The sequence below is a fragment of the Colias eurytheme genome, chromosome 7, assembly GCF_061535395.1.
Source record: "Colias eurytheme isolate Ceu_HAF_F1 chromosome 7, ilColEury1 Martin Lab GWU primary, whole genome shotgun sequence".
NCBI lineage: Eukaryota > Metazoa > Arthropoda > Insecta > Lepidoptera > Pieridae > Colias > Colias eurytheme.
The window spans coordinates 11,064,961-11,083,664 of NC_142986.1; the positions used below are offsets into that span (position 1 = coordinate 11,064,961).

At 39.3% G+C, this 18,704-nt stretch overlaps 2 protein-coding genes across 6 annotated transcripts in view; one reads left to right on the plus strand and one right to left on the minus strand.

The window, feature by feature from the left end:
- The window catches only part of chn (zinc finger transcriptional factor charlatan), a 40,607-nt gene that overhangs the window by 11,977 nt on the left and 9,926 nt on the right, over nucleotides 1-18,704 (minus strand). The window contains exons 1-2 of one of the 5 annotated variants that reach the window (XM_090103691.1): nucleotides 7,979-8,120; nucleotides 4,146-4,328 (exon numbers count right to left, since the gene is read on the minus strand). The exons of 1 other annotated variant lie outside the window; for it this stretch is intronic. The gene's annotated coding sequence lies outside the window, so the exon portion shown is untranslated. Of the gene's footprint in view, nucleotides 1-45; nucleotides 142-4,145; nucleotides 4,329-7,978; nucleotides 8,121-18,704 lie in introns of those variants that run through there. 3 more of the 5 variants (XM_090103692.1, XM_090103695.1, XM_090103693.1) reach the window with 3 other exon arrangements.
- On the plus strand, nucleotides 2,930-18,642 carry LOC149907347 (regulator of G protein signaling 19-like). Its single transcript, XM_090103696.1, has 7 exons — nucleotides 2,930-3,413; nucleotides 8,035-8,123; nucleotides 8,547-8,555; nucleotides 9,165-9,257; nucleotides 16,632-16,693; nucleotides 16,780-16,946; nucleotides 17,846-18,642. The coding sequence occupies exons 2-7, from the start codon at nucleotides 8,035-8,037 to the stop codon at nucleotides 18,086-18,088; spliced, it is 663 nt and encodes a 220-aa protein (XP_089959822.1). The 5' UTR covers nucleotides 2,930-3,413; the 3' UTR covers nucleotides 18,089-18,642.

Sequence of the window (18,704 nt, forward strand, 5' to 3'; positions counted from 1 at the left end):
CGGAACGTCGGGGACGCCAGGTGAGTTAGGATTAATTGCACTGACTTTCGAATCGCATTGAAACATATCGAGACATATGTACAGGTATCGATAGGCGCCGCGGGAGGTGGCCCTCGAGCAGCACGCGGCCGGGCCCCGGGGGGGGGCGGTGCAGCTGCAGGTGGGGGCTCGCGCGGCGGGTGCCGGGTGCTGGCCGCGCGGCGGGTGCGTGCTAACTAGGCGGCAGGCGGCCGGGCCGGCGGCGGATCGATCGCGCGCCGCGCGCCGCGCCCCGCCCGCCCGCCCGCCCGCGCCCCGCGCCCCACGCCCCCACCCTTGCGCCCTCGCGCCGCCCGCCCGCTATCGACCTGCTGCCGTCCGCCATCTGCCTATCTACTTTCTTTCATTGCATGAATCTTAACAAATCATTCGATTCAAAATCCTTTCAATTAAGTCGTTTTTTTATAATATAATATCTAAATAATTGAGCATGAGCTATTGATGTATAAACCTAGGATTTAACGCATTAAATCAAATCATTACATTGAAGGTAAAACATAAATAACGTCCCTACTGTCTGTAGGTAAATAATAAAATATTCCATTTAAGAACCATAACGGGCATTATGGTCCTTACTAAAATATGGAACGCCGAAACAATATTAATGGACCTGCTGGAGTTGCATATTATTTACTCTATATGTATAGGTACATTGCGTAACATCGTTTGTAACAATACCTACCTACGTCTTTCATTAGCGTAGGGCGAACGGGGAACCCTTGAAATGTTGTGAACGAGAAGTGATTTTCGTTAATTAAATAAATAAGTTCACAGACCACAGTGCTTCTGCCGCGAGCTATAAGTACTGTGTGAGCACTAAAATCAGTAAGATATTCGGTTTGTTTCAGTAAGTTATCGAGTGTGTCGTGGTGCAGGTGCGGCGCGGCCGGCGCGCGGCGTGCGCTGGCCCCACGGCCCACCAGTGGGTCGCGGAGGGAGGCTGCCCCGTTATGAATGAATTTAACAATATTCACCCTTTACCCAGTTAACAGGTCCGTGTGTGAAATTTTGTCATCGTTTATATTCAAACTAGCTATTGCCCGCAGCTTCGCCTGCGTGGAAAAGATAAATAAACATGATACAAATTTTCATCCCCTATTTTATCCCCTTCGGGATAGAATTGATCAAAATCCTTTCTTAGGGGACGCCTCCGTCCTAACATCTACCTGCATGCCAAATTTCAGCCCGATCCGTCCAGTGGTTTGGGCTGTGCGTTGATAGATCACTACATCAGTCACCTTTGAGTTTTATATACCTATAGGTATAGATTGTTATTTTTCTTCTTTAATACTACATAATATTACAAAGAGGATGCAAATAGATCATTTTAATTTGCATTCTAGACAGTAAAATATCTTATTGTAATATTCTACCTATATTATGATGTTAGTTTCTATGTAAATTACCTACTTAATAAGTGCATGTACCTAAATGAAAATTACGTAAAAAAAGGTGAATAGATTACCTATGAATACCTGATATTGTATAATATATATCATGGAACTTTGTTTTCCAATTGCTTGGTAGTATATCTCGCTTTTTATTTAAATTTGTGTCGTCGCATGATCAAAGTCAAAGCATCATCAGGAGTAGAGGGAATTGTAAACAATGAGAAAAATAATAATAATTAAAAAAAACTAAAAAACACGTTTTTTATAGAAACCGAACTAAAAAATGGAATAATTTTATCAAATTATTGTATTGTCATTGGTCCTCAATAAATCTACAAAGTTTGAACGAAATCTGGCCGTTTAAAGTGGGTCAAAATCGCGCCCAAAGAAGTCGGTTACAAACATACAAACATACCTACAGGTGAAGCTAATATAAAGCGTGTAATAATAAACACAATCGTGAAAAATGCAATTTCACTAATTTAATGACAAAATATATTAAATATTAATAACGAAGCCTAGAATATTTAATGGTACTAAATGGTAAAGGTTCGGTTACGAAAAAAGTTTTTTTAATGCTCAGTATACGTAATGGAACTTCTTCATTGCCACGACGGATTGTGAGCCTGTTCATAAGATCCACAACACGAACTTCGTTGTGGCTCTTTTGCTTTTACTGTGACCACAACGTGTTCTGACTTCTGAGCTATTTTTTCGCTCAATGAGCTTACCATAATATATCTACCTACATTGAGAGTACTACATACATACCTACGTAGTAAAATGTATAAAAAATAAAATTAATAACCAAGTATAGGTAGGTACTTATAACAGCTATAGTTAAAACTTAAAACGTACGTTAACCGATCCAAGTGTTTACTATACTGATTAGTATTACGTGGAGAGTGATTTTACAACAATATTAACATAAAACGGTGATAATAAAGATAATAAAAATCTAAGAGTTAATGTTATCAGTTAAATCTGTCGAGCGCAACGTAACGTTCTCTCAAATCGAACGGCACTAAAGATCCCACGAGCACCGAACAATGATATAACGCTTTAAATGAATATAAACTACGCCTACTGATTTTCAGTATGAATGAAAATGGCCGATGACGCACTCGTGCAAAAATCGATACGCGTAAGTAGGTATGTGACCGGAGTCGCGCTGCAAGCTGAATAGCGCGCGGTTCATCGACCGCGCAGCCGGAACACGCAGCGGCGCGCGCCGCGTGCGCGGGGCCCGAGCGGCGCGCGCATGCGCCGGCGGGGCGCGGCGGGCGCGCGCGGTCGATGGCTCAGTCGCGCCCCGGCCGCGGCCCGTCCCCGTGCAGCCCTGCCCCAGCCGCCGCCGCCGGCCGCGCTGCCCATGCCGCGCCCGCGCCGCCGCTAGCGCCGGCGTGGCCGGCGAGCCGCCCGCCCAGCCCCGGCCAGGTGAGCGCACCCGCCCAGGGCGCGGCCCGGGCCCAAGGCTCGCAGAGCGCGCAGCGGCACGCGGCGCCTCAATGGGCGCGCTATTTATACGCGCACGCGACCCTCACCCACTACCCTCGGATGGCTGTTTATTTTCGCGCCCGTCAGCGACGCTGCGACGCTTCCGCACTGGCGAGCCGCTCGGCTTCGCGCGGAAGCGGACCGCTCCCATGAGAGCGAAGGCAGCCGTAGAATGTGCACAGTAGAGTGCCCTCATGACGCATTTCTGTATGGACGTGACGAACTGCTACAAACTAAATTGTTTTTGTTTCAGTTCGCCTCGGAGACGGTCACTTCGCAGAAGGCGACTTACTTCCGAGCGACTACAAATGACTAACGGACTGAATGTGCAAGTTTTTCTGGAACTGTGTTTCTGTATAATGTGAAAAATTAAAAACATATAAAATCCAGTGAAAAGTTCAAGTTTCGTGTGTTCCTCGGTGAAATGCTTGTCGTGGACTATATTTAGGAAGAGCTGGTGATCTCCAAGTTCAGCTGCAGCTGTCGGTACGTACCTGTCGATCCTTCGGAGTGTGATTACGATAATGATTCACACAAAATAAACACAGAATGCCAATTTACCTCAGTTAAATACATGCACAACATCCCAATCTTTAAAAGATACCTGTAACCCATGCCCCTGTCACCTGGATCGATTTGAGCAAAAATAAACGATTTGTAAACAACCGTTTCCGCAGCGCACGCGACGGAAGCTCTCAAAAAGGAATAATTTTTACCGCTTTACCAACATAATAATTATGTCAATGCTGCTTCGCTCCTACTTCCCGTAGCGTGATGTGGTACCAATCACAGCCTCCCAAAAAATATACAAACCAACTCACTCAAAAAAATAAAAAAAATGCAACTCGAACCTGTAGCACAGAAAATATAATAGTACTATGTACCAGCTGTGCGTCGCGGTTTTGCCCTATTGCTCAGCTCCTATCTAACACTGAAGGAATTTTTTAATTCGACCCGTAATTCCCGATATTGCCACGTTCAACCAAACAAACAAACATAATATATGGTTCAGCATTATCCCATTTGTAAAACAGTTCTTTGATAAATACAACTTAAGCAACATAAAAGATTTTCTCAACAGAACAGCGTTGCTTTAGACTCTGGACAAGTGATAACCTAATTACGCATTGAATAATTATTATAATTGGTATACGCATTCTTCTCAATTGAAAGCATTTTTTCATGTTAGGTACCTAAATACATACCTAGTATACTTACATTGGAATGTCCAATTGAGCATCGATAAAATTTTTCCATCTTCCTGTGAATTGCTCGCAAGAAAGGGTTCGTCAAAGAGACGTCGGCGTCACTGGCGGCTAACCTGGCCATGGGCTTCCGGCTCGCTGGCACCCCGCCGCCCGTCCGCCGGCTGCAGCACGCAGCACGCCCCCGCATGCTAGGCTATTCAAACTCAAACTCAAAATATATTCGCAAGCATTCTTATTTCTTAAATAATTAACCAATTTATCACCTATTTGCAAACAAAGTGTTTTCTGAACTCTAGAAAAGGAAAATAATAAAAAGTAAAAAACCTAAAACCCAACTACGACAAAAAACGGCGCTGAAAAAGTATAAAACAAGATTTTCAGAATACTGAACTGAACAAAGTTGCTTATGTAGTTGCAAGTAAATGGACACAGTAGACTCTACCAAGATGTTTTCGTTGTAATGGAGATAAATCATGTTTGGAAAAGCGCAGTCACACGTTGTCAAAGTGCTACGGTAGATAATATTATGAAACGTGTAACTACGCCTTCTAACGTTTCAACAGCCCACGTTCTCAGTATGGTATAATATTTAATTCAAATATTAATCATTTTCAATAATTAGATACATTCATCCCGTAATTATATCTTTCTCAATCGAACAGAGCGAAAAGTTAATTATATGTTGATTTTACAATAGCAGGGAGACATTGTTTGCGTCAAATCGGCTTTGATTGTTGGAACATAATATAAAATCTTGTTTGTATTGCGGCTTCGTTAGTCACGTGTAGGTACAATAATTATTGTATGTATGTATGTCGGCAGTTACACTTTTGAGTATTAAATACCTGCATTTTGTCAATTATACTTAGTATAACATTTGAAAAAAATAGTCTGTTGTTGATGATGGTATCCAGACGCAATGAGAAATTCTTGTTCATTTATCCTACATTTATTCTTTCAAGAGCTATGAATGATGATCTGTAGACTGTAACGAATACCAGAATTACGAAAAAGGGTCTTTCGACTTTCCTTTCCCACCACCTAAAAGTATCTATATGTACATTATTACCCGACTACGGCAAAGCAAAAGGAGGGTTATGATTTTGACAGGCTATGTATGTATGTATGTATGTATGTATGTATGTATATATGTATGTATGTATGTATGTATGTATGTATGTTCATCTGTTCCCTCGTAACTTCTAAACTACTTATCAGAATTCGACAAATGACATATCATTAGAAGCGTCTTAATTGTCCGCTGGTTATAGGCTATACGGGGTTTCACAAAATCTAATGTGGCGCCCTCTAGCGGACAAAATATACAGAGTAAAAAAATAAAGTTAAGATAAATATGCCGTGTTTGGTATCATTTGAAAGCTTTTTACTTGCACATTTTGAATATATATATATTACTAGCATTTGCTTGTGACTTTACCTGTATTCATGGGCTGAATGCATATAATTCAGCGTCGTTTTTTGTCGTAGTTGGGTTTTAGTTGTTTTACTTTTTATCTTGTTTTACTTTGTTATCATAAAGTCGACGTCGCGTGGATGCAAATTATAACATAATTTAAAAGACATAATATGATTTCCGTCCGCGGCTTCGCCCTCTTTATCAAAAAATATAGCAAATTACATACTTAATAATTAATAAGCCTTTCCTCGAGAACCTCTCCATGCTGAAATATCAAATAATATTTAATCATCTACTCATTTTTATAAAAGTAACACCTTAATAAAATCACCTATTGATTTATAATGAATACTTTCGAATCCATATACCTAGACATGAAAATGGATATTGCGTAAAAATACTAACTCATATGCAACAGGAACTAAAATTGCGGCCTTTCACCAGCAATATTTTCAAGATGGAGACTTACTTTCCAATATATAGATACCTCACAAGTTGAGGTAGGTCGCGGTCAATTTTTTCAAACCGACTTGAATGTTTGGTTGTGCACATAAAGAGCAGTGACAGAAGGAGCGCGTGCGTGGTGACTGGTGCCCCGTGCGCGTGCCGCGCCACACCACACCATGCGACACCAAGCCACACTACAGCACAGCACACCACACAACGCCACACTGCGCCGTGCGCTCGCGGCGTGAGAAACACTTTCGGGTATTGCGTTAGTCGCCCTTGACCCATTTCATAGTTTATTTGAGATTTTCATGCGCTGAACTTTAATACGCACATGTTACAGTGCACTGCTCTTAACTAATCGCTTGAAGAATCCTTACGAAAACTATCAATGTGAAAGGATGCTTGTTTGTTGGTCTTTCTTTACAAAATGTTGGTTCCTGTTCAAACCTCTCTCATCACCTCACCTCCCACCGCCCTGAAAACTCTATCCCAAACGGATTGCGGTCTACGCCAAATTTGTAAATTTCAGAAAAATCTCATTTTTTCTCGAATTTATGCACATCACATCCGTAGTTTGAGCACAGGTTTGGGTCTTATAATATTACTAGCTTTCCGCCCGCGGCTTCGCCCGCGTTTTCAAAGAAAAACCCGCATAGTTCCCGTTCCCGTGGGATTAATCCAAGTTTCCCTCTATATATTGTGTGCTAAATTTCATTGTAATCGGTTCAGTAGTATTTGCGTGAAAGAGTAACAAACACACATAGGTATATATACACATCCACCCTCACAAACTTTCGCATTTATAATATTAGGTAGTAGGATAGTAGGATATTGTCTGATCTTTTTTCTTTCAATTTTTTTTACTGTTAACGGTATTACTAAATTAGTTTAAAAAAACGCAATTTCTGAGAAAAGTAAGACGTCACAAAATATAAATTTTATTTGAGCAATGGTCAAATAATGTGGTCTATACTCTATAATCTATATCATGAAGATTCTAAAACATTAGCATATCTACTACCTACTCTTATCAGCCATTACCAAATAGGTACATCAAAATCTCTTCTGCAGTTTAGGTTTGAACGCATATCATTAAACAATGAACACAAACAGCTTAATGTGACTAATCGTGATTTTTGTTAATTTTAAAAAACAATGGCGTAGACCGCGACATAGCCTTCGAGATAGTTTTGGGGTCGATGGGAGGTGAACCATTTCTGGGATACCTAGGTATATTTAATGATATCGATCGATTTATGTAAGGAGATGTAAGGCGTTACAAGTAAAGTTTATATCTTGTTTCTTCAATTCAGTATTTAATTAATTGATAGACGTCTGCTTTTATTGGTGGATTTGATTACATTAATCAGTATAGCAAGTGTCAAGGCAAGTGGCAACCCAATGATACGGCAGCGCTCCTAATGCGTGTGTTTCAACTCTCAACAGCAACTACATATTTGATCGTCTCTGACTGTTTAATCGAGGTATGTTCAAACCGACTTAAAAATATTAAAAATAACGGACCGGACCCGTCTCTCAAAGGTAATTCTGGGAATGTCTCATAATATTTTTCACTATAGTAAAATGATCACTTACTTAATTTTATTTCTTCCGGAAATATAATCGTTCTTCCACTAAACTTTTTATAAAAATCTAGTAGATATTGCATTGAAATCTGGGAAAAGGGACACACGACTATTTTAATTACTGCACGCTTCACAACGCGAAGCGTGTGGGTGTGTTCTATTCTCGAAAGACCGCGTTGTGTCAAGTTCACGACATGAAATTGTTGAAACACTCGAAATTAGATAATTTCCTGCCAGGTTTCGTGTTTGTAGTATAAAACGATTGAGGCGTGTAGTGTGTACTTTTTGGATTCGCCAAACTTTTTAGATTTATTTTGATGGCATTATTCATAACATGTACGATGCCCCGTCGGATGTCTAAATTGACCGGAATATGCATTAAACACAAACCTGTTAACACGTGTCAATAGAGAGAGAATGAGTTATGAGAGTGTGTTGCGTTGCAGATGTGCAGCCTGGCCGCGTTGGCGCGCGGCTGCCGGCCCGCCGCCAAGCCGTGCTGTCTCTGCTGGTGCTGCTGCTGCTCCTGCTCCTGGTGCGTATCCCTCGCGCTTCTCCCCACCCCCCACCACCATCACACACACGTCTCCTTTAAAAAGTGGCCGGTTAGATTAAGTTACACATTTTCTTCCACAAAATATATATGATCATCGAAAAAATAAAAAGAGAACGTGTGTGTCGATCACACGTGTCAGAAGTGAAACTAGTTTGGCAAGATTCAAAGATACCAAAATCGTCGCCTTACTCCATGACGTGACGGTACGGCTATGACGCGACCTTAAAATTTTACTCTCAATGCGCCACTTCAAAAAGTCTCACGTACTTATCTAATTTATGGACGCCCCGACTTCATCATTATAATTACTAATTACCTACAATTGCTGAAAATCATTATATGGACCTAAATTCTAAAATCTTAACAAGGAATCCTAATCACTTGATGTTTTCATTGTTTCAGGGCTAAGTGGTAAGTGCACGACCCTGCAGTCTTTCGCAACGGCTTTTACGCAGATAATAATATAATAATTAGCATGTTTACTTTTATGACTTACCACAGGTAAAGAATTTTTGTTTAACTTTATAGTTTTCCTTTATTCAAAGATATATTTATTATAAACAAGCGACGAATGGTTGATAATAAAATACAGATTGAACGTACTATACGTACGTCCGTACGTAACGTACTAAACTTCTAGTTCAGCGATTATATGTAAATACATACTAGAATAGGTACCTACGTTTTTCCCTTTAAGTACCCAGTAAGTTAATAAATAAATTTTATTGGCTTACACTTTATATAGTATAGGTAATTGATTGAGCTCATAGTACCTACCTACCTACTCATATAGTACTAAAATACTAAGTATAATGGGCATATCCATTAAATAATAGTATTTTTCAAAGTGATGAACTGCTTATTATATGCTGTGTTTAAATTAATATTGCTAAAATTTGGTTCGGTATCTGAGAGTTCGTATGAGACGTACTTATATTTTTTTATTGTAAGCGAAGAATAATAATGAATAGCATAACAGTATCGCATATGTGGAGTAAGTAAGGTGTGGTCGGTCGGCAGGCTGGCGGCGCGCGGCTCGGAGGGCGGGCCCGGCAAGAAGCCGCGCGAGCCCGGCCCCGGGCCCAACGAGCCGCTGCTGGACGGCGACGCGCCGTGAGTACCGTCGCCCTGCTCTCGCTCACCTTCCTAATTCCTTCCACCGCGAATGCCGATCATTCATTCATCATTATCATTTTAAAAACCATCTTTGTAAATTGGATCCCATGTTTATGTTTTCGATCATATCTATGCCGTATCATCAGGTCTCGAAACCTCGACTTATCAACTCGAATTCCGAGGTCCTTACCCCTGAGCCACCACTGCATTATACAGTGTGGAACTTTTCGATGGGCCCTGGAGGGAAAGTACTAGAAATACTGAAGATAGCAAATTTTGCTGAAAGGAAACATACCTTTATTTTTAAAAATAAAAAGAACTGTATTCAAATATTTTCGAAAATTCACTTGCTTCGACCGGGAATCGAACTAACTAAAAATTAAAAAAAAAGACGGGTTGCACTCCGGGAGTGCCGGCAGAAGTGAAAACTTGATTATTAACGTTGAGCATGTTTGATATTACCTACGTCTTACGCTTTTTCGATCAGGTCACGTGTTTAAGATTTTATACCCATTACAGAAAAAGTGCTCAACGCCGCTAAAGAAGTTTTCACTTCAAAAAAAAAACGACGTGTGGCACTCGGGGACTGCCGCGGTAAAGCTATTGCATGCTATGCCTTCAAGCCACACCTCCGCCCGTCGGAGTGGGGAGCGTGAGGTTTTTTCGTTACGGAATTTCTCGATTCGGTCTCCGCGCTCAAGGCCTGCGATAGATGCAATAGCTTAAAAAATAATTGTTATTTTATTCTTAAAATCGACTCAAACCATGTTAAAGATAATTAATTGTTAATTTCTCGTAAAAATATTTGCTCTTAGAAATAGAAATATAATGGAATTGAAGATTTTGAATGTATGCAATAACATGTCAACATAAAGAACGTTACTAACTTAGGTTACTAATTTTAAGACTATTTAACCTTAGATTATAAGTATTAAACTAATAAATTATTCAAAATGAGACGCCTCATTCTGGATACATAAATTTATTTTCCTCTGAAATTTTAGATAATAATTAATAACAAAACAAATGAAAAAGACAAAAAATAAGCGAATTTTAATACTGCGGTCTTGCACCGAAAACATGTTTATAACGTCCTACTCACTTTAAAACTTAAAAAAAAAAGAAACATCTAAGAAAGATAATATTATGTGCATTTAATTATTACCAATGAAATTACCTATTTTCTTACCTAAAATTCATGTCTTTAATAAAACACATGTTGAGCCATTAGAAAATTATTATAACTGGTTGTTCACTCGACGGACGGACAATTTTTCGTAGACGTTGATCAAAGCCCATACGTAGGTACTAGGACTGGTACTCCATAATAAAGATTTAATATTTTACGGATAATATGGTATAGAAAATAAGTACTAGTTTAAGGCCTAATTTAAGGTCGATTTGAAGAATAAAATAACAATTTTTAATTTTTAGTTAGTTCGATTCCCGGTTGATGCAAGTTGATTTTCAAAAATCTTTGAATGCAGTTCTATTTCTTTTTAAAAATCCTTTCAGCAAAATTTGATATCTTCAGTATTTCTAGTAATTTCCCTCCAGAGCCCATCGAAAATTTCCACACTGTATACCGTACCATGGTTTAAGTAAATTAATAACAATTTGTTATGTGCCTACAAATTAAACTTTTCAAGTTATAAAGTAGGTTTTCGGTTGAAAATACTTTTTTTTTCATAATGTCCGTTATTTTTAGCAATAGTTTATTCGATAACATCATAGCCCGGTCAATTTAAACCAAAAAAAGAGGGTGAAGTTACATAAAGTCCCAACAAGCTGAATTTCTGTGAAGTTGTTGAAAACACAATTATAAACAATGTCTAAAAGTTCCCCATCATTCCCCTGTAAAAAAATGTTTATTCAAGGTCAAAGGAGGATACTTACTACACCGCGTTGTGTGGGATAGCGAAGAAACATTCAACGTTATCTTAGATAAATCACTCACCGGCACGGAATCTTGGCCACTGCAAATTTTTGGGTAAAATAACACTATTTCTTTTCTACTACAAAATTCAATAAAAATTTAATCAACGTTTCCATAAAAAAAATTGAACCTTTTAAGGGTGTTTCCTTCTCTTTTCTTAAACACTGTTTGCATCCAGTCTGGCATACTCTAGAAGAAATTTTTGATGTCCACTTGAGCTATAGTGTACCAAACGGGCCCAGCTGTATTTCTAAGCTCATCTAACATTGGTGCTGGGTTGGAATCGAACTTTATGTTTCTTTTAAGCATGTCCCAGATGTGTTCTATTGGATTAAGATCCGGGCTACGAGCTGGCCACTCCAATTTTTCAATAATAACCTCTTGAAGGTACTCTTATACGCATCGTACGACACGCGGACGTGCGTTATAGTGTATTAGTAGCAAATTTTCTTCACTGATGAACCTGTAATAGGGCTGAACATGTTCCTGGAGAATTTCCTCAATGTACTTGATCAAATTTAAGGCATTATCTACAATAACTAACTCCGTGCGAGCATCGGAACTTATACCTCCCCATACCATTATTGACCCTCCATGAAAAATCGCAGTTTGAGTGTGGTGATGGGTGAAAACCTCTCTTCTCGTCTCCTCTATACTGACTCTTGGCTATCAGAAGCTCGTAAAGTGACTTAGCAGTCATCTGTGAACACCTCACGAGTGCACTGGCTGTGGGTCCAGTTTTCATGTTCTTGTGCAAAACGAAGACGTGCTTCTCTGTGATGTCTGAGGAGTTCTGGACGGCGTGCTGGTCTGTAAACCTTCAAATTAACTTCCTTCATTAGTCTTCTCACCGATTGCTCACTCACATTTATTATCCTGGTGTTTTAGAGCCGGTGGCGTATCTCAAAAACTGTCAGAAAGCCATTTCTGAGTATCTCTTGAACAATAAACGGGTCTTCTCGAGCTGATGCGCACCTCTCGCCTTCATTTCCTGGTCTGCACATGTAGCTACCAGTCTCCTGGTATCTTCTCCATGCATAGTGAACCGCTGAACGTGGTATGTACTGAACATTAGGTACTTTACGTTGCGGCAGTCATTGGTCTAACATTGTGATGGCCTGAGCAGGTTGTTCAGATGTTAACGGCATTTTTTATTGTTTGTTATGATCATTGACTACAGTACAACAATAACAATATCTTAAAACGTCATAAACGATATCGAAAAAAGTTTAAAACGAACAATTCGTATCTTCGGCTTAATCGCACAAATCACAAATTTCGAGTAACTCTTAAAAAGTGGTAAAAGATTATTCTCAAACTTAATGATTTCTTACCATAAAATTAAACAAATAATATGTTAACATATCTTCATACAAAAAAATCGTGAAAAACACTTCAAAACATTTTTATCGGCAAATTTGTAAGTGGCCAAGATTCCGTGCCGGTGTGTACGTTCAATATGTACGTAGGCATTTTGGTTCCAGAGTTACTGTCGTATTTGATGGCTATGATGATTGCACGAGAAATATCAAAGCTGCAGAACAACGTCGTCGAACTTTAGCAACATCTTTATCTTCTGATATTTTATTTGATGAACTTATGATAGTCCCAACCAGTCAACAGAAATTTCTTACAAATACCCACAACAAGTCTCGGTTCATTTCAATGTTGAAAGAAAAGTTTACGGCTGAAAATATATTGGTAAAACAAGCCAATAATGATGCTGATGTATTGATTATTGAAACAGCAATAGAGCAATTCAATTTGACAAATACAATAGACTACAAGCCCGCATAGGACAAAAATATGGGTCAAATGAACCACCAGGGGACATATCTAGAACGATAGCAGAGCAAAAAATAATAAGATTCATCACTATGCCGTCACTTGTAAGCTGTCCAACTGAGTGCAGATGAGAATTGAAAAGTACAGGTAGACTCGGTAAATTTTGGTCATATATTTTTGTACGGCATTCTTAACCATCGATAGATCCATTAAAAATAATAAGAAACCGCTCAGTGCCGTACAAAAATGGTGGTCCACCAAGTCGGAATTTTTATTTAATTTCCGAGAGTTGCCGGGGGTAAATTTGGTCATTTGACCATGTACGGCATCTGTGTCATACTATTGCTATACTGCTTTTAATCCATTATTCCGCAACGCCGTACAAAAATCATGGGGACAAGGGGAAAAAATCGAGAGTTGCAATCCCCTCTCTTTCCCCACTCCACGGGGTCATTTGACTAAGTACGGCTTCGGTTCCAAAACATTATCTAGCACTCAAAAGTACTATTAAAAGCAATGCCGTCAAAAAATAATTGTTCTTTTAAATGTATACCAATAATCATCTTAATTTCATCGAATTCTTGATATAAAGAGCTGTAAGGTCATTTGACCCTGTACGGGAACTTTTTTTTTAACATGATATTGTAAAATTCAATTGTTGTATAGTATTGCCGTTCAAAAGAAACCGTTCTAAAAAAAGTTATAGAGAAATGCAAAACCAGAAATTTTGTTAAAGTTTAAACATCGTAGATTAATGAAATATAATAGTTTTCTACACTTTATCCGTTGTTTTAAATAGTATTAACATAGATAAATTAGGAAAAAACGATGCCGTACATTTTTGTGCAGACCACATCTTTTAGGCTGATGAAAGCGACGAAAGCTACAATTTTAAGGGTGCTTTATGGCCATTTGATACAGTACGGCATTAACATATTTTTACCCAACTACGGCAAAGCAAAAGGAGGGTTATGGTTGTTTACAGGTCATGTATGTATGTTCATCTATTCCCTCGTAACTTCTAAACTACTTATCAGAATTCGACAAATGACATATCATTAGAAGCGTCTGAATTGTTCACTGGATAACCAGCGACCAGCTAGCTAAAGGCCATATGGGGTTTCACAAAATCTAATGTGGCGCCCTCTAGCGGACAAAACATACAGAGTAAAAAAATAAAGTTAAGATAAATATGCAGTATTTGGTATCATTTAAAAGCGCTTTACTTGTACATTTTGAATATGTATATATTACTAGCATTTGCTTGTGACTTTACCTGTATTCATGGACTGATTGCATATAATTCATATCTTTTCGTTCATAGCTTTTTTATTAGTTCATCAATTTAACGGAGTCCATTCCACCTGACTCCGACTTTCCAAGGTGATAATTAACCACCTCGAGCTTCTTAATATTAATGTATATTTATATTTTATTATAAAAATATAAAGCAAACATTTCGTTATATGGATTTTTTTCTTTTTCAGATTTTTCCCCTTTGAACCAACGAAAATGTACGGCACATGAAAAAATATTATCTATGCATAAAATACTTTAAAAATAAATTTATTTCGTGTTGTGTCAAATGACCCCCTGGAGTGGGGAAAGAGAGGGGATTACAACTCTCGATTTTTTCCCCTTGTCCCCATGATTTTTGTACGGCGTTGCGGAATAATGGATTAAAAGCAGTATAGCAATAGTATGACACAGATGCCGTACATGGTCAAATGACCAAATTTACCCCCGGTAACTCTCGGAAATTAAATAAAAATTCCGACTTGGTGGACCACCATTTTTGTACGGCACTGAGCGGTTTCTTATTATTTTTAATGGATCTATCGATGGTTAAGAATGCCGTACAAAAATATATGACCAAAATTTACCGAGTCTACCTGTACTTTTCAATTCTCATCTGCACTCAGTTGGACAGCTTACAAGTGACGGCATAGTGATGAATCTTATTATTTTTTGCTCTGCTATCGTTCTAGATATGTCCCATGGTGGTTCATTTGACCCATATTTTTGTCCTATGCGGGCTTGTAGTCTACAACTATTGTTGTTGGTGAAGATGTTGACGTAAGTCAACATCTTCACAGTTCCAGCAGTGAGTAATACAAGTAATTGTATTACTCACTGCTGGAACGCCAACTGAAAAAAACTATTTTTTTCTTAAAACCAGGAAAAGCTCAGCATCAATCAAATATATATTCATTAAAAAGTTTATTTACTTTAGTTAAGTGTAAAGATCATGTACTATTTTTACACGCAATAACTGGCTGTGATACGACATCTGCATTTTACAGGAGGGGTAAAACAGCAGTTTTCAAAATGTTTGAAAAACAAGATTTAATTCAATGTGCTGAAGTTTTTAAAAAGAATAATTCAACTCAACAAGAAGTTATTACCAACGGCATCCGCTTTCTTCTATGTACGTAGCTCCTAAAAAAACTACCTGTTTAGATAAGCATCGATATGCATGTTTCGTTAAAAACACTAAACATAAAAAACAAGTTCAACTAGCTTGTCTTCCTCCAACCTCAGTTGCTGCTCACCAACATCTTTTTCGAGTATATTACCAAGTTCAAGTGTGGCTTGGTTATGATCAGCTAGACCCTACAGACTGGGGTTGGAAGTTGGTTAACAATATATTAGAGCCAGTTCAAACTTTACTTCCACCTGCGCCGGAAAAACTGCTGAACACTATTTTTTGCAACTGCAAAAAGGGATGCAGTGCTAATTGTGGTTGCAAAAAAGTCAGACTGTCTTGTTCTCTGGCATGCACAAATTGTCAAGGCCGGTCGTGCTCTAATATTGAATCACAAACAATGGAGGATTCGTTTGACTCCGACGAAGTATCATGCGATACATCGCTATTGACGCAATTTACTTGCATCCAAAATGAAGATGAAGAAGAAGCAGGAGAAGAAGAATAAGAAGAAGAACAAGAATTTGAAACTTACGAATAAGACGAATAAACTTCAACACTTTTTTTTTTCATTTACATCGCTTTTATCATTCCTAATCTTTGAAAATTTCCGTTATTTCGCAATAGTATTACATTAAACAGGATCACAACTGACCCGTGGAGCAGGCCTACTGGGGAAACCACGTTAAAAAACGCGCTAAGTACATTACCTCATAGGTGGCGTGGAAACGTGTGCATATCTCGGAAACGGTGGCTCGTAAGAAAAATAGTATTGATACATTTTTTATAGATAATTTTATGATCTACAATCTTTGCCTGAGGTACTTTATGATAAAACTTACCGTTTTGCTGAAAATCGCGAAACGGACGCGAAACGGGAATGATAGGAAACTTTTAGACATTGTTTATAATTATGTTTTCAACAACTTCACAAAAATTCAGCTTGTTGGGACTTTATGTAACTTCGAATGTTTAAATTGACCGGGCTATCATGCCCTTTTTTACTAATTGGCCGGTAAATGTCATAGTTACCTTATATTATTTTATCGAATGTCTCGGCCAAAAATGATAGCAATTTTATCATATTATCTACTTACTTAATTTTACTCGTGATCGAATTTTTTCTATTCTTTATAAATTTATATTTATAAAGCATTTGAATGCCATACAATCAAAACTATCAAATTTTACTAAATTTTGTTAAAATTAAAATTTGATTTTTTAGACCTACGTTAGAGGAGATTCAAAGTTGGGGCCAATCTTTCGATCGTCTCATGCGAAGCGCTGGTAAGATGAGTCGTTTGTACCTTGTCAATGAATAAGTTGGCTTCGGTGGCGCAACGTCTGACCTGTGCATGTCGTGTTGTCGGCAGCTGGGCGCAAGGTTTTCCGCGACTTCCTGCGCGGCGAGTACTCGGAAGAGAACATCATGTTCTGGCTGGCGTGCGAGGAGCTCAAGCGCGAGACCGACCCCGACGCCGTCGAGGAGAAGGCGCGCTTCATCTACGAGGACTACATCTCCATCCTCTCGCCTAAGGAGGTACCGGCCTTCGTTTCGCTTTCATACGTTGTTCTCTACCCCAGGGAATTAAGGGCCCGTCTTTATTAACATTCAAGTTTTTATTTAAATGTATGCACGACAGCTTAAATTAAAACCTTCCAATATTATCAAAAACTAACTAGTTTTTTTTTAATAAATACACAATTTTTTACCGAAAAATGACATCGATTCCGTCTTTTTTTTTCGTAGTCGATAATTTTTAGTAAAAATGTTGCGGTTGTAGCCTCCCGTATCAGCTGACGGTTTTTCCACCAAGATACAGCCAGCTGACATATACATAATATATTTATCCACAGTTACATATAAGCTATCATCAGGTAAATTTTTGTTTGAGAGGAAATAACGGAAAATAAATTTTTCTTTAAATTTAACTTTCATGTTCGAGACACCAGCTGACGTATAATACACCATGTTGTAACCAGCTGACTATTTTTTTTCGTTGAGATATTGGGTTAGCTACAATTTGACAAATTTTTAGCTGAGAGGAATTCAATGAATGAATGTATTTTTTTTCCTATGTGCGTGGGAGGCTACAACCGCTCACCCCCCCAACCGAGCGCCAGCTGACGTTCACGAGGCTTTATAATACTATACTCTCATGCGTCTGACGAATTATCTCTTGAGAGGAAATAGTTAACCAAATTTGCACCTGGCTCCCTAACCATTATAGATAGACATTAAACCCCCCTTTTGAAGTTTATTTTCGATATTTCTTCATGAATGTTCAGAATATTACGGGCAGTCACATGCGCATGAGCGACATTGTATATAGATGTATCTACATAGTTCGCTGGGAAAATAAGTCATCGCGTATTCCATTAGATGAATCTATCGATATATTTTGTACTCAGTAATCGTGATGAGCTGTTTGTGCGCAGGTGTCTCTGGACTCTCGCGTGCGCGAGACGGTGAACCGCAACATGGTGGAGCCGACGCCGCACACGTTCGACGAGGCGCAGCTGCAGATCTACACGCTCATGCACCGCGACTCGTACCCGCGCTTCGTCAACTCGCCGCTGTACAAGGCGCTGGCACGCATGTCGGCCGGCTCGCCCAGCGGCGGCCCTGCGCCAGCTCCCCCGCCCGCTGCGCCCGCGCCCCCGCCCTCCGAGACCAAGTGACGCCGGCCTCGCCTCGTGGACTAATATTATGAACTGCACATTTTGATTATCGTGTATATAGCTTCGATATACATTAAACGGGTACTAATTTTGTATATAGTTAGGCTAAGTTAAGGTGAGGCGCGCGCGGCCGCCGCCGCGGCAACTTCGCTGGTCCACCGCCGCCTGCGCCCCGCTGCCCCGATCCCCGCCGCCCCCGGACCCGCTCTGCCCTCTCCCCGTTTCCCGCTCCTCCCGCTCCCCTCCTCGCCCTTGCTCCCGCAGTCCCTACGCGAACCCGATGCCACGATCGCGAGTCTAGTTTGAAGCAATAAAGGTGGACCAATTAAGTTTGCCAGAGTCAACGAATAAATCTGTTCATGTATTTCCGTGTTTTATTTTATTGTGATTTTAATATTAGTGAAATGATGTTAAGATAAATCTGCCTTCTGTGTATCGTACTATAACTGAAATATTTCTAATATTATAATAAATTAAAATCTAAATTCGATATGTTACCGTATCCTAAAACAACACTAGTTAACTATATTTTACAGTTAATTTATTTTTAAGGAATGTAAATTTCTTGTACTCCAAAATGTGTTTCAATTCACGCATCCCCCGTTTCCTGCTTTAA